The sequence below is a fragment of the Ailuropoda melanoleuca genome, chromosome 1 (genome assembly GCF_002007445.2).
Source record: "Ailuropoda melanoleuca isolate Jingjing chromosome 1, ASM200744v2, whole genome shotgun sequence".
NCBI lineage: Eukaryota > Metazoa > Chordata > Mammalia > Carnivora > Ursidae > Ailuropoda > Ailuropoda melanoleuca.
This window is the reverse complement of record NC_048218.1, coordinates 184,590,930-184,606,009: the sequence shown is the minus strand read 5'-3', so window position 1 is coordinate 184,606,009 and position 15,080 is coordinate 184,590,930. Positions and strand designations below refer to the sequence as shown.

Genomic DNA, 15,080 nt, shown 5'->3' with positions numbered 1-15,080 from the left:
TTGAAGGCTTTAGTTCTGTTTATTTCCTTTTGCTTTTCTATGCGAATACAATTATTCTACTTTGTACAAAATTGGTAAAATATATTTTTTTACCACCTAATCATCATAGGTATACTCAAACCTGTTTTTTTTTAAGTTTTTGAGAATGTATCATTTATTTAACATACTGCAAATGCTTTTGAAAAGCTTAACTTTAAGAACATTTTCACTCAAATGGAAAACTGTAGAAATTGCTGCATGAATGCCAGAGTAATAAAGAATATATTACACGGTGAAAGAAAGATCTCTATTGCTGTTAAAAATACCTGGGATAAGTTATATGTTTGTAGAATTATGTCCTCCGTTCCCTGATGATCAATTACACACTACTTCTGAATCTGAAAAGCTGGAGCTGAGATCGAAATTGCTCCTGTTACAATTTCAAACTGAGGAGACCTGCAGTTGTTTTAAATCTCACAAGATTCCTATTTGCAGATTATCTTAAACCAGGATAACACAATTCCACTCTTGATTGTTTCTTCAAGGCAAGCTTTTGTAGGTTATGAGAAGTGCACTTTCAAATTAAGTCAATTATACTGTCGCTTCTAGTTCATCTTTGAGAGTGGAATAGTATATTTAAAAAATTGTCTCCTTGTTAAATAGACACCATGACAGTGTTTGCATAGTGTATTGTTAACCTCCCGTGGGAGGTTAAGCGGCTGCTTCTGCATCTAAATCCGTTGCTGTGGAAAATGACTGCAGCATTGCACGCACCTACCCATGAATAGATAGAGTGAAGACTTGCACCTGTGGGATTAGGCGTAGCAGCAGGAAGTAAGAGCATTTGCAGCATATAATTAACAAGGAATTTTTTTCTCTCTTTCTCAACAGCATTTTCATCTCACTAGGTTAACTAGTGATTAACGACTGGGAAAAAAAAAAAAAACTGCTGGAACCTGCACCCTTACTTAAACTTATGCACTCACTGCACTGGTGTATTCTATTACTTCCGCGGCCAATGTCAGGGGCACTCCCCTGACCACAGTTCATTTCCTTCCACATTTATTGATTTCTTGATGCTCATGGGGGAAGCTTTTAGATGTTTGTGTCCTTTTACTGTAACTTTGTTAGCCGAATTTTGTTCTTTTTTTGAATCAAATTAGAATTTGAGAATTCCTATTTTGATTTAGAGATTACTATTCTAATAAACAAGATGGAGGAGTTAGTGCTTGGTGAACCAAGGATCTCAGAGCTTTAAATGAGGGAATGGGAAAAAAAATTTTTTGACTCTGAGTGGCATTTAATCCATAGAGTGCTTGCTACATGATTTTTAATTGTTCTTCTCTCCTCTTCGTTAAGAAAACTATAATTACCAATATAGAAAAGATTTCTAAATATAGCTCTCTAGAACACAATATTCTTAATAAAAAACTCATCCAAATCGACAGTTTCTGAAGTTTACTAGACGTCTGCTTTGCTAAAGCTAGCGGACAGCCCCCAACCCCCGCAGCAGCACGTGTAGCAACTTGTTGTCTCTGCCAGGCAGTCACGTGCATCCCAATCATCGACACACACACACACAAAAAAAAAAACCCAAAACTTAACCACGTGTGTTCAGTTTTTACTTTTTAACAAAACTTCACTTCCTAATAAGAGACCATGTAATGATGAAATTAAATGCATAACATGTAATAATGGAGTTAGATGCAGTACTTCCAAAGTATGTAAATTTTACTGCCATAAAACAGAGTCTTTGCACAAAGGAGCACTGAACCAGTGATAATGTCTTCTATCCAAACACATTTGTACTGTAAGGAGAAACTGTTTAAAAGGAAAATTACATCTTTTTCAGCAATTTATCAGAGATAATTACCCTTCATACACTAAAGGAAGGATAAAGAACTATAATTCTAATTGGTAAATGTCACCAACTGTTGCAGTTACTCTAACTTGTGTATATTCTCTTAATGATTATAGTCTCATGCCACAGCTACATGAAAATATATTCACTAGGTGTGAAATTCCCATATGTCACAGTTTCAAGAATAGGTAAACAGCTCAAAGATAAAGAAATAATGCTAATGAGAAATGTAAGAATGCAAGGTTTTGTTTTCCAGGCAAGTGGATCTTAATCTGCCAAAAGGAGAAAATATAATTTCAAAAACAAACAAAAAAAAAAGACAAAAAGATAAGCACTTAATTTTGTTGAAATAAACTTTTAATGAGCTTTACTTCACACCCTAACCAGAGATTCTTATTTCCTTAGGAAGTGTAGAACGGTCTCAACCTAAAGCTTTCAGTATCCTATCCCTCAGGTCTGCCAAAGGGAACAGCATTTAATTTTCTTTTAGGCTTAAACCGTAAAATGTTTGTTAGTTTTAGATGTTAGAAGATAAACTCTTCCTGGATGGGGTTTCATTATGTCAAATGTTATCTTGAAAGGGATCAAAGAAACAGGACAAAAGACCTTAGAATCTATGGCAAGTGTTTAAAGTCAGTATTCTCCAGTCCTCCAAGCTATAGCTTAGTTTCCAGTGAGTCTGATGGATCAAGTGATTGACTAGATTAAACTTGTAAGCCTACTCTTCTGTCAAAAGAAATAAAAATGGGGTTGGGTTGGGGGGAGAAATGGTAGAGAAAGCAAGCCTCTCGTTTTCATATTCCTGAACTCCCAGTTTAGCTAAGTTGTGCCCAGCTGCCTTGGTATTATGTATATCGTAGTAGTGTGTTTCCAGGCACCTGATTGAAGGTCATGCTGAGCTACCTTCCTGTACACTATCTATTACACATAGAAAAGTGTTCTCTTGTCATTTTCATTCTGTGGCAGTGTGGTTTCTGAATGTTCTCATCTTCAGTGTTGTGACAAAGTTTGGGAAACATGGAGAGAAGTACTTATCTTATGGGTTAGCTGTCTTTGAGTATTAATAGTAGTAAACTTTGTACAAATTACCCTGCCTCTTCACTGGAAAAACTGATATATACACCTTCCCCAAGAAAAGAAGAAACATCCTAGGTTTCTCTCTTGGTTATCCTTGTCATCTTATTTAAACTTACAAACATTGCTTAAGAGAATTATGCAGAAAAATAATGTAGGAATTAATTGGAGTTGCCTCCATTAGGTTTGAAACATACTCCCTACACCGTAGATCCTCTTCAAGGAAAGACTGGGGAAGACATTTAAGTAGTTGTTTCAAATTATAACTAATAATGAAGTTTGTTATATTGGGTCATGTTTGAAAGGATCCTTGAATTTATGTGGATTATATTTCACTTTAGGCCAAATATAAGAGCAGTAAGAGCTTCCTGTGACTCTCATTACCCAGAAATAAATTCGTTACCGAAAAATCAAATTAATTTTTATTAATGAGTTGTTCATTGCCTATACTGTACACTGGTAAGGAGATGGGCAGTTTTATCATTGTATATAAAATATACTCCTCTCCCCGCCCTCCAAAAAAAGCAATAAAACCTTTTTGTCCCTCTTTTAAGGGGAAGCACTACCACAATACTCAGCAGTATGCCTTGTTTTTCCTGCAGTGGTAATAGTTGAATGGCCCATATTCTCTTTCACCTCATTTCTTTGCCTGATTTACTTTAGCAAAATGAGTCTGTTGATGGAGGTTATAAGTACATTCTATGGCTATGAAATGATACAAGACTGACTCATTTGGGCATCAGTTCCACCATTTTGTTATTATTAATGCCATAGTCTAATCAGATGAATAACTCAGTACAGATCAAACGTAGATCATTCAAATGAGTACTTTTATTAACGGGTCTAGCTATTTGAAACCCAATAAAAGAATTAAAGTCCGGTGGGGCGCCTGGGTGGCGCAGTCGTTAAGCGTCTGCCTTCGGCTCAGGGCGTGATCCTGGCGTTATGGGATCAAGCCCCACATCACTCCTCCGCTATGAGCCTGCTTCTTCCTGAGTAGAAGCAATGAGTAATCCTCAGAATTTTGGTTTACATTCAGTTTGTAATCCATTAAATTTTTTTGCCCAGTATCTTCCTAATAATATTTCACTCAGATCAATAAGGAAATTTAGCTTGCATGCCTTGAGAACCTAGAGTAGTTGAGGAAGGTAATCCAAGGAAAACTGACATTTTTGTTTTTAATGTATATGGATAACCAGCCAGAAATAGTAACAATAAATTGTATTGGCAATTAGGAAATGATTATTTCAAGCGGGGACTTTTTTAAAACATGCATTCGTTTATTCTTGGCATGTTAACCTTTCAAGATAGCCCTAAAGAAAAAAAGATTAGTAGTTAACAACCGCATGTCTCTAATCCTTTCAGTAATGACAAATAACTATGACCTCAAGTTACAGACGTCAATAATAAACTTTTATTTATTTTAATTATGGAATTTACTGAAGGTGCTCATCGTCGATTTGGGTATTGAGCGTATTTTACTAATGTAATTTTTGAAATGATACAGTGAATTATTTTCTAAGGTTGTGATTAAATAGTATTTTCGGGGTGCCTGGGTGGCACAGCGGTTAAGCGTCTGCCTTCGGCTCAGGGCGTGATCCCGGCGTTATGGGATCGAGCCCCACGTCAGGCTCCTCTGCTGTGAGCCTGCTTCTTCCTCTCCCACTCCCCCTGCTTGTGTTCCCTCTCTCGCTGGCTGTCTCTATCTCTGTCAAATAAATAAATAAAATCTTTAAAAAAAATAGTATTTTCACAATTGAGACCTGATATTTTATTCCCCATGCTTTTCCCCCACAACAGAAACCAGGAATGGATCTGGCAGACACCTATATTATGTTTGTTCGGCAAAACCAGGATATTCTTCGAGAAAAGGTCAATGAGGAAATGTATATAGAAAAGCTGTTTGATGTAAGTAACTGCCCTTGCAAGGCTTCCTGGCATCATAGAAATATGTGCAGGAAAAATTGCATTTTGATGGTATGTTTGCAAAGCAGACTCCTTTTCTGATCCTTTTTCTTCTCTGCAGCTAATATAGTTGATAATTTTATTTCTCTGTTGACAGAAGCCTTAATTGGCTTCTTTTGTACATGAAAACTGTCACTGTTAGAATGAGTGTCTCAAAAACCTTCTAAGGTTAATTTTAACAAGCAAGATGATAACCAGTTTATCATTGTGTACAGCATCATTTCACTCGCCTTGGCTGCATTCCGTAAACAGAATCATGTTGTAATGGATTTGGCTCTTTTATCAAAATTTTTTGAGTCAATATAATGTTCTTTAGTTAAACAAAGACCTAAGCTGCCGTAAAAGCAAATACCTGCCACTCTACTGTTATTGAACATTTTTTATCTCGATTTACAGCACTGAGGCACGCTAACAATATAACCCTGCGGTTCTTTCAGGACAGAAGTCTTCATTTACCCATGGCAACTCCTAGAAATGGGGGATTGCAGTTTTAGAGAGCATGACCACTAAGTTTCATTTGTCTAGTATCTGTCAAGGAAACTAAGAGAGCAATCCATTTCAATCACAGTGTTGTCACCTATTTGTAATTATTTAACAGTCAAGTCAAAGGAAATGGTACTTTGCTGGGATGTCACTTCCCATAAGTCACCACAGTGCCGATTCTGAAATGGAGTATTTGCTTTGAACTGTATTTATTTATGTGCCTCTCCCCTGCATTTTAGAAATGCTTTTCTGGCAATTTCATTTAATTATGCAAGTTACTGCAAATGTTTTCATAACAGCAATTCGCGGGCTTCGCGGCGACACTTCCGCTGTGGCAGGCACGGAAGGTCTTGCTGCGTCATCCTCCTCACCGTGATCTGTTGTGTCCGTGTTCACTGTCTGTCAGTTTGGGTGGTCAGAATGCGTCTTCCCTTTCATATTTCATGCTTCCAGCCTCTACCCGGGCTGTTTTACAATAAAAGTATCATCTGTTTTAATAAGCTAAGTGTTAATATGTGTGAAAAGAATGATTTCCTAAAAGCTTTGATGCCCTGCAGGGGTAGAAAAATTATCATCTATCCAGCTGGCTCTTTTACAAAATACTGAAACCATATTAGCAACTTCTTCCATTTGGTATTGCTCTGAATTTACAAGCGCATGTTTTACTTCCAGATTCGCTTTTACTTTTTTTTGCTTACGTGGTAATTTTCAGAAATGTTGAACAGAACAGGAAAATCGGATTGGTGTTATTCCCTTTATGTTTATTCTTAGCATAGCTGAAGCACGTAGTCTATGATGAAAAAAGGTGGACTCATCTGGAAATAGGCCATTGTAGGTAGGAGAGAGAGAGAGAGAGAGAGAGAGAGTGTGTGTGTGTGTGTGTGTGTGTGTTTTCTTAACATCTTCAATTTTTCGTCTCGACCTATTTACTACAAAGCTTGCCATCAGTTCATAACAGGTAGAATTTCTTTCTCTATAAAGATATTACGTACTTCAGCTCCCTCCCATTCACCAAACTTTTTTCAAAGACTTTTTGTGTGACCATGATAAACGATGGAGCTAACTGAAGTGGACGCAAGGATGCCAACATTAAAATGATGTCTAGTTTAGGGGAGCCCGGCTTGCTCAGTTGGTAGAGCATGCAACTCTTGACCTCGGGGTTGTAAGTTCAAGCCCCACGTGGGGCGTAGAGCTTACTTTAAAAAAAAAAAAAAAACACATAAAATTATGTCTAGTTTAATTGTTCTGGTTAGGTATACTTTCCTTTGATACCTAAGCATCTGACATGGCTGTAGGTTTGCTTTTGAAAAGAACGCTTGACAAGCAGTTCTGTTTTTTGGTTGTGAGGGTTTTGTCATTTTGCATATCCCCAGTCGAACACTGGACTTGTTATTTGTAAAATAGTTAATGTCCTTAAACATTCTAATATTTTTAAATTGCACATTTTTATTACTGTAATTAAAAATAAAAAGTAGACCCTAATTCTATTGATATGTCATCAAGAATAACATGTATGAGGGGGTACTAAGCGCCCCTAATTAGCCAAGACTGAATTTGCCTCAATTATAGTTAGTAAATGAGAGGTTATCAAGTATGTGTTGAAAGGTAAAGCAGAATGTGTATCTTAAGCAACAGATCATTACTGAGAGACATCATATAATTATTGGAAATCCTCTTGGCTGGAGCTTAAAATAATATTGTTAGGTGTCAAGAAACAGTTGAAAATAATGACCCTATAAATACTGTTGGCAACCTTAGTCTATTACAGAAAAAAAGATTGAAGAAAACGATTTTACTCAGTGATCATTACAAACTTTTGCTATTCCAATTAAAATAAGAAGTAAATAGAAGGAAAGGAAAGGAAGGAAACAGACTCCTAACTTCAGATGCAGAGGAAAATGTCCACACACACACACACACACACACACACACACACAGAGACATCCCTGCACATGCCTATAGTGAATCGACACGTAGTGGTTGAGCCAACCCAGATAAGGGTATAGGGGATCCAGTTTCTGGTCATGCAGTATGAGAGCTTCACTCCTTAAGAAGGACACGCTTTTAACCCAAATGAGATTAGCTTAGTTTTGGAAATACCACAAATTGCAACATTTTTCTATAAAACAATTATTCTGAAGATACACACTCATCCTGCCTCCAGTACCAACACTTTAACACCTGCGTGTTTTACTAAATAATCTTTTTCTGCATGATGCTTCAAACTATTGAACATTCTGTCAAACTTTCCCTGAGAGTAGTAATTAGTTGTGGTGTTTCTGACCTCAAAAACTTTTTGATCAATTAAGCATCTTAATTGTTCCTGATATTTGTAGTGAAATACTTTAGGGTTCTATTTAAATAACTATACCAGTGACTAAGGCCAAATAATGACCAGTGCCCTCGATTTGTGTCCGTTGTTCTGGGGTGCACCTACAACGGAGAATGGTACCTCCTACAGCCGTCCGTACACAGCCCGACGGCCCTGAGCATCCAGCACCGCTATGATTACTGTGCTGGTCTCCAGGGAAAGCGTTTTTGCTCCTTATCGCCAAGTCTTAAAGAGAGGGAGGATTAAAATCTGTTATTATCTTCAAGGCCGTAAATAAGATAATCTTAGACTTTTACATTAAATCTTGAAACGGTAAAGCTAAACGTACTCTTGGAAGATCAAAAAAGTTAATCTTAGGACAAATAACCAAGACATGCCACTTCATTCCATAAGTGGTTAAACTTCTAAAACGTCTTTTGCGTAACACAGATATAATTTTAAAAAAGTCTAAGAACAGTACAGGTTCATGCTGCTCATAGAAGGAACTGAGTTTAAGGTATATCCCTAATCTCAAATGATCAAAATAGTGATCCCAGGGACGCCTGGGTGCTCAGTCGGTTCGGCGCCTGCCTTTGGCTCAGGACGTGATCCCAGGTTTCTGGGATTGAGTCCCTCATCGGGCTCCTTGCTCGGCAGAAGCCTGCTTCTCCCTCTGCCTACCGCTCCCCCTGCTTATGTTCTCTCTCGCTCTCTCTCTCTCTGACAAATAAATAAAACCTTTTTAAAAAAATAGTACACCCAGCCCTAGCTGCCACCAGCACCATTCTCAGGGCACCTCCGTGTATCAGGCAATGGATGAGGTGGTTCACTTGTGTCATTTCTAACCTGCTGAACCAGATGCCATCCTCCCCATTTGTCCTCATTTTCAGGTAAGAGAAGTGACTTATTAAGTGTTGAATCAGACTTCGAATTATGTCTCTCCAGTTTCAAGGCTATGCTATCTCTACCATACCTTAGACTTACAAAATCTGAAATAGTACAACAGTACTGTGGGAAGAGGGCTGGACCAGGAATCCACAGACCTGAGTTGCAGCCATAGTTCCGCCATTGACCGTCAGTGTGAGTTTCAGCAAGTTTTGTCACCTGGGACACCTGGGTGGCTCAGTGTGTTAAGCGTCTGCCTTTGGCTCTGGTAATGATCCCAGGGTCCTGGGATCGAGCCCTGCATCAGGCTCCTTGCTCAGCAGGAGCAATGGCTCCTTGCTCTTCCTCTGCCCCCTCCCCCCGTTCATACTCACTTGCACACACGTGCTTTCTAGATAGATAGATAGATAGATAGATAGATAGATAGATAGATAGATAGATAGACAGACAAAATCTTTAAAAAAAGGAAAAGAGTAATGTCACCTCCTTAAGACACAGTAGAGTTAGTACACATAAACTGAAGAAACTGGTCTAGAATTCCGGATGGTTTCTGGAATATCTTCCAGATTTTAAACGAACTAAATTAACTTTGTTTTAACTTTAGCAGTGGTGACAAAAATTAGTGGGCTGGTTGGATGCTGAGTCTTGCACCTCAGAGTAGCAATTCGTAAGTTTTTTTTTATCATGGCCGAGTGAAAGCAGGGTATCCCACCCACGAAGGACTAGAAAGTGCAATAGATAAAATACAAGAAAGATCCTATATTTTTTAAAAATAGCTGTGCCATAGGACACTCCATGTATCTACCACAAGGGCTCTGAACCCCAAATTTAGAAAATTAATTGGAACTCATCTATTCCATATTCATGCTAAGTCTTTCTGAGTGACCAGAATATTTTAAACAGAGACTATCTCTTCCTCTCAAATGGTCACTGTTATACATGGTAAGTTTAAATCTACGTGTTAAGTTTACATTTTCAGTTTAGAAAAATGTGTCTTCTCTGGGTAAGAGAAATCTTAAGGAAGTTCTCCTCTAGTGAGAGAAATCATGGTATCACCCAAAGGTTTTTCTGCTTTGTATGTAATCTGTCTTACCCCTGTGTGGTTTTTTTCTTACATGTAAAACATCATTGTCAGCAACCTTTGATAGTTTTTATCAAATCAAAACCATCTACAACTCGTCTAATCCCAATCCAGAAGTGTGACAAAGATTTCCCAGTTCTTAAATTCCATTTTTAATGTCTACTACGATGTTCCTTCCCACACGCTCAGGCTTCAGGGCACACAGTGGCAGCCACCAGTGCCCACGTGTCAGGAGAGAGGCTGGGCAGCCCCTTCAGAGCGTTGGCTCTCTGGGTCAGACCGTGGTGGTGGTGTTTCCAAAGTCAAAACTGACATCTGCAGTAATTGCCCTAGAGCACCCTCTGTGGTCGTCTGATGTTGTCCACAAGTATTACAACCTGGAGATAGTTAGGGGTTCACTGAGATACATCTTATGTCCAGGATACACCCTAAACCTAGCTACCTCCCTAAACCTTTATACAGGTGTTGGGCATTGCCCTTCTCGAATCCCTTTGAAACAATTTCATTTCAGCTCCCATGTTGCTGAAGACACATCAGGGTGCAGTATTTAATTGGTAAATCATGCAGATTAAACGTTCTCTTGTGTTATAAACTGATTAAATATTTAATTGTTGAAGAGTTTCATCTCAACGAGATTTTTTTAAAATGTTGTGATGTCTCATAAAATTAAAAGTAATTCTTTAAATGGTAGTTAATCAGTTATATTCATCTAAATAGTGTTTTATAAAGGATTAATTTCTCAGCACTTTCCCTGAAAAGAATTCTTTTCAGTAAAGAAACTCTAAATTAAACATTTAAGTAAAATGGACCTAAACTAAGATATGGTAACATACAAAGAAAAAAAACGGAACCTATTACAAGAGAATATGTTTCTCAAAATAAAACTCATTTTCCATTTCTGCGCTGTTGTCTTTGGACTCCCAAATAAGAAAGGGCAGAAATGCTCAGAGTTTTTGAGTGTAGTGTTTCACACCAGTTCCCAAACTTTGTGACTCAGGAATTTATCTATCTTCAGTTAGATCAACACTACTATTCTTAATTTATTTAAAGATTCAGTTTATTACCATGTCATTTTCACGAGAGTCGTTGAAGTCAACAGAGCAGGGATAAGGGTGGCTGCTGGATAGAACTCTCCTTCCAGGATGCCCTCGGTGGTATGTATTTAGAACTGTCTACTTTTTCAGTCCTTTCCTTTGGATAAATTTCTTTGTGTGTGTAATCAGCCTCTTTATTGGGAATGCAGGCTGCAGCCCATTAAAACTGAAGACTTCTTTGTCTCCTTGCATCTCTTATAATTCTAGGATGTTACAGGTATATTCTCTTATATGTGAATGTCGATTTAAAAATAGCAGTTTTCCTCTTTTCAATAATCTTTCACTTTCAAATGACTAGGAAGTTGTTACATAAACTACATGAATTGGTGTAGATTCCCATTACAGAGAATTTTCTTTTTGGTGTTGTCTCTATATTTAAAAGAATTCAAATGTAAGACCATTATGCCCAACCATGATTTTCCTATCAACACTCAAATGTTAATATCACTCTCTCGCGTCGTAACCATTATTTTTCTTCATCAGTAGAGAGGGATGGCTGACGTCAGTCCAGCAATGATGTACTAGAGGCTAGTTGAGATCATGTGTTTTTAAGCATGGTGATGTTCTGTACCCTGGTATCTCGCTGTGTACTAAAGGTAGATAAAAAGTGATCTCTGTTTGTGCCCTGTGTTACCTTTAGCGCTGTGTTAATTTAGCTGCTGTGACACATTGTTTCCCAGGTGTGTTTTGGTTTTGTTTTTGTTTTTTTTTAATTGTTTGAATTTCTGGTTCGTCTTACCTACAGTATTTGGACTCACACTGAAGTCGTTTGACCTCTTTTAAGAGTCATAGTCAAACTCGTTCCGTGAATTGCCTTGTCTGCCTCAGGAAACGCCGTCCAGAGCTTGCTCCTGAACTATTTTTTCCCCCCTCAAAGTTGGTCTCTCCCCTCGAATTAAGCTGTCTGGTTCATTTTTGTTAATAATCCTTATTTTAATGTGAAGTTATTATTTGTAAGTGTAAGAATTTATAAAAGGATCTACTGTTGATGTACAGTAGGAACCAAAACAGCTTTGGCAAGTCCAGACGCAGCTTAGAGCAGCCCAAGGCCCTCATTTGAATCTAAGCTGTTGGTGAATTAAAACCTGAGAAACTTGAGACGTGCGTGCCTAATTGCCTAAAAGAACCTCAGCGAGAAAATGTAGTGTAGCGTGTTGATCTTATTTCTTTGATAATTCAAAAGAATCTTCCAGAAATATGTGGACTTCTTACTTATATTCTTGAAATGTGATCATGAAACACAGTTGTCATTTGGCACATTCCCAGAAACACACATCTTTGCAGGAGGCACCTGGACATATGTGGCAGGTCTGGTAGAATCAGCTAATTAACAACACAGGCTTAAACAGGCACCTCATCTGGCACTGCAGTCAGTTGCCTGATGGCGCTCAGCAGGATTGGGTAGTGCTTTTTCTTTTTCTATCCTAATGGTCTGCTGCCCACCTAATTTTGCCTTATTGTCAGTCACTACTTACCACAGCTTGGGGCCCTCCCAGGAGGCTAAATTATTATCAAAGGATTAGGGAGATGTAGCCTTGCAGCTCTGACATTTCTGATTACTTGTCTATGCCAGAACACTAATTAGCTGTGACTAATTAAGAAAAATGTCCCTGCCATAGAAAACCATTTAAAAGAACTGAGGAGTAGAAAAGCAATTCAAAAGCTGAGCAGTGCTCAGATTTGCCGATGCTCTTTAGATTTCCACCAGAGCCTTAACTCACCTTTAATTGTGCTCAGAATTTTTAAAAAAAAAAGGAAGAAGAAGAAGAAAAAAGAAAAAAAGATCTCACATGTGAACTGATCTGAGGTTTTTATTTGAAGAGGACAAAAAAAAAAAATGTTGATCACCTGCACTCCCTTAGCAATGGTAAAATTGTCTTTGATGAACGGGAGATGACAAAACTTTCACTTCCATCGAGAAATTTTTCTAAACACCAAATGTGTAAATGTGCATTTGCATTCATTCACCCAAGCCAATAACAATGACTTAATAGTCATTGAAGAAACTAGAATATTCTCTTGACTGATTTGATAAAAGATAGTTAAAACGCTGACAAGCAACACATTGAGCATTTTCAAAGTTTGTATTGATTTCACGCTGCTTCCACACTGAAGATCGTCTGGGAGTTCTGACTTCTCCGCGCAGAGCCTGTTCTTTCCACGGTGACTTCGTATGCTTGTACTGCAACTGGCCACTCGTGACTTGTGAATGAAAAGACTTGGGCCTCCCCGGAGACCAGAGTCTCTGTCAGTTGATCTGTACAAGGTGTTGGTAGGCCTGGTAGCTACTAGTCTCCTTCTCTTCAAGCCTCACTTGATCAGCAAATGACACATGGCCTAAGGCCATTTTTTGTGGTGGCTTTTTCAAGTCCCCCTCTGTTAGCCACCCCATCTGCAAGCCTTTCCTGCGTTCCTGTCTACGTTCATAAGTGGACACGGCAGTAGCAGCCAGACTGCCCCTGTTGACTGAGTCCAACTGAAAAAAAAAAATCTGTAGGGAAGGGGCTGTTGTAGTAAAACCATTATTAGATGTGTTTACTGAATGCATTGAAAGGAAACTCTATGAAAGAACAGTGTTCAAAGGTACTTATAAACACCTAGAGAGAGCCCTTAGTATCCTGACAATGGCCCAGCCCCTAAGAGACCATCTAAATTTTACTATCTTAATATGGGCAAAATATTTCATTTGAAATAAAGTTTCTAATGCCATCTCACCTAAATTCTTCATGCTGTTTTTTAAACCCATTTCCCCTTTTCCTCTTAGTGGAGAAAAAAAAAAAAACAGGTAGCCAGCATCCTCTAGGGAATAATCGTTCCTATATATGAAGACTGTTATTAAGGCACTTGTCATACTTGTCTACTCCGGGATAAATAATCCCTATTTGTTTCACTTCTCTTCATAGGCCTCTTTCCTAGCCCTTTAATCATCTTTGTGGCTGTCCTTTGAAACTTCTCTAAGCATTTTCTGTCATGCTTAGGGTTTTGATTCAGGAATGAGATGCAGTATTTGTGGCTGAACAAGATTCTTTCAAGCCATGTTCCTATTATACGTTCTAATAAATAACATTCCCATACTTTTGCTCTACGGATCCTCATAAATGTTGTTCCATATACACCCCACATTTCTTTGTGTTGACTTTCCCCTCAGTTACCATCCGCACTATATGCATATAATGTGGATGTTTATTGATGGAGAATGTCCATTCAGTTGATGTTTTATATGCATAAGGAAACCTCCAATTCACTGTTCAATTACTATGTGTAAAGCATGGTGGGAATGCTGGCATAAAAAGGTTGGCATTGTTTTGTTCCACAGAGTAACTTTGTCGCGGTAACAGTGGATTCTAATTAAAATAGAAAATTGAAACTCCCCTTATTAATCATTTATTCATCCAACCAATATTTATTCCGTAGAGGCCACATGTTGTGTGGTAACATTAAAGAAGATATACCAAGTCCCTGACCTAAGGGAGCTTACATTCTTATGATCAAATGTGTCTATTGAAAAAGTGAATTCCCTATTAAAATGTTTTACATTTTCATCTACAGAATAGATTTTAACATATTTTCTTTCAAATGGATGTATTATGGAGAGCTACAATTTAATTCCCTTTCAAAAGAGATAGTAGTGATCATGGAGTCTATTTATTTGTCCGTTTCAAGTGGAAAATCGGAAACCTGCCAATGCAAGGTTTGCACCTAACTCCATGACTATAAGCTAAGGACACACTCTTCCTCTCTACCCTTCGTGGGCTCCTTGCTCAAAGCCAGGCTTATTTCAAGTCCCAGGGGAGTTCTCATGTTCCCTTAGATTGAAGTTAACAATGCCAGAGCAGTGATATTTTTCTGCCTTTAAAAAAAAAAATAGTTCACAAAGCCAACAAGTATAGAAGTCATGCAATACATGTCACTTGGTGGTAAAAATGCACAGGCAGCACTCCCAACTATACTCCAGATATGCCCCCACAGCCTTAGATACCCCCAGGAGCGGGGCCCAGTACCCCTAAGCGTATGCTGGAGAGGCAGCTCCCTGCTCGTGTGACCTGGCTGAGCATATCAACAGCTGAGCACGTAGTATTATATCTTTATGTCTAAGAGCATGTATGTGGACACTCATGTATATTTCTCCTTTATTTAATCCATCCCTTAAAATCAGACTGTCACATTGAAAGCTCTGTTTTGGTCCTATGTTCAATGTTTTTAGTCAAATGCAATTGTTTACTTTTTGGTGATTTCTACAACTTTGACATCTATTCAGTTATTTTTCTATTACTGACATGTGAATCAAGTCAACGACCTGGCTCTGATACTCTTCTATCCTCTCTCTTTTAAAAAGAACAACTGCAC

The 15,080-nt window shown here is 38.2% G+C and overlaps 1 protein-coding gene across 8 annotated transcripts in view; it reads left to right on the top strand.

Annotated features, from left to right (window-relative positions):
• Positions 1-15,080, top strand: part of CADPS2 (calcium dependent secretion activator 2) — a 544,075-nt gene that overhangs the window by 513,918 nt on the left and 15,077 nt on the right. For all 8 annotated transcript variants that reach the window (XM_034671263.1, XM_034671268.1, XM_019799438.2 and 5 more), the window contains one exon: positions 4,715-4,822. In XM_034671263.1, the coding sequence (XP_034527154.1) occupies positions 4,715-4,822 (108 nt within the window). The remainder of the gene's footprint in view (positions 1-4,714; positions 4,823-15,080) is intronic.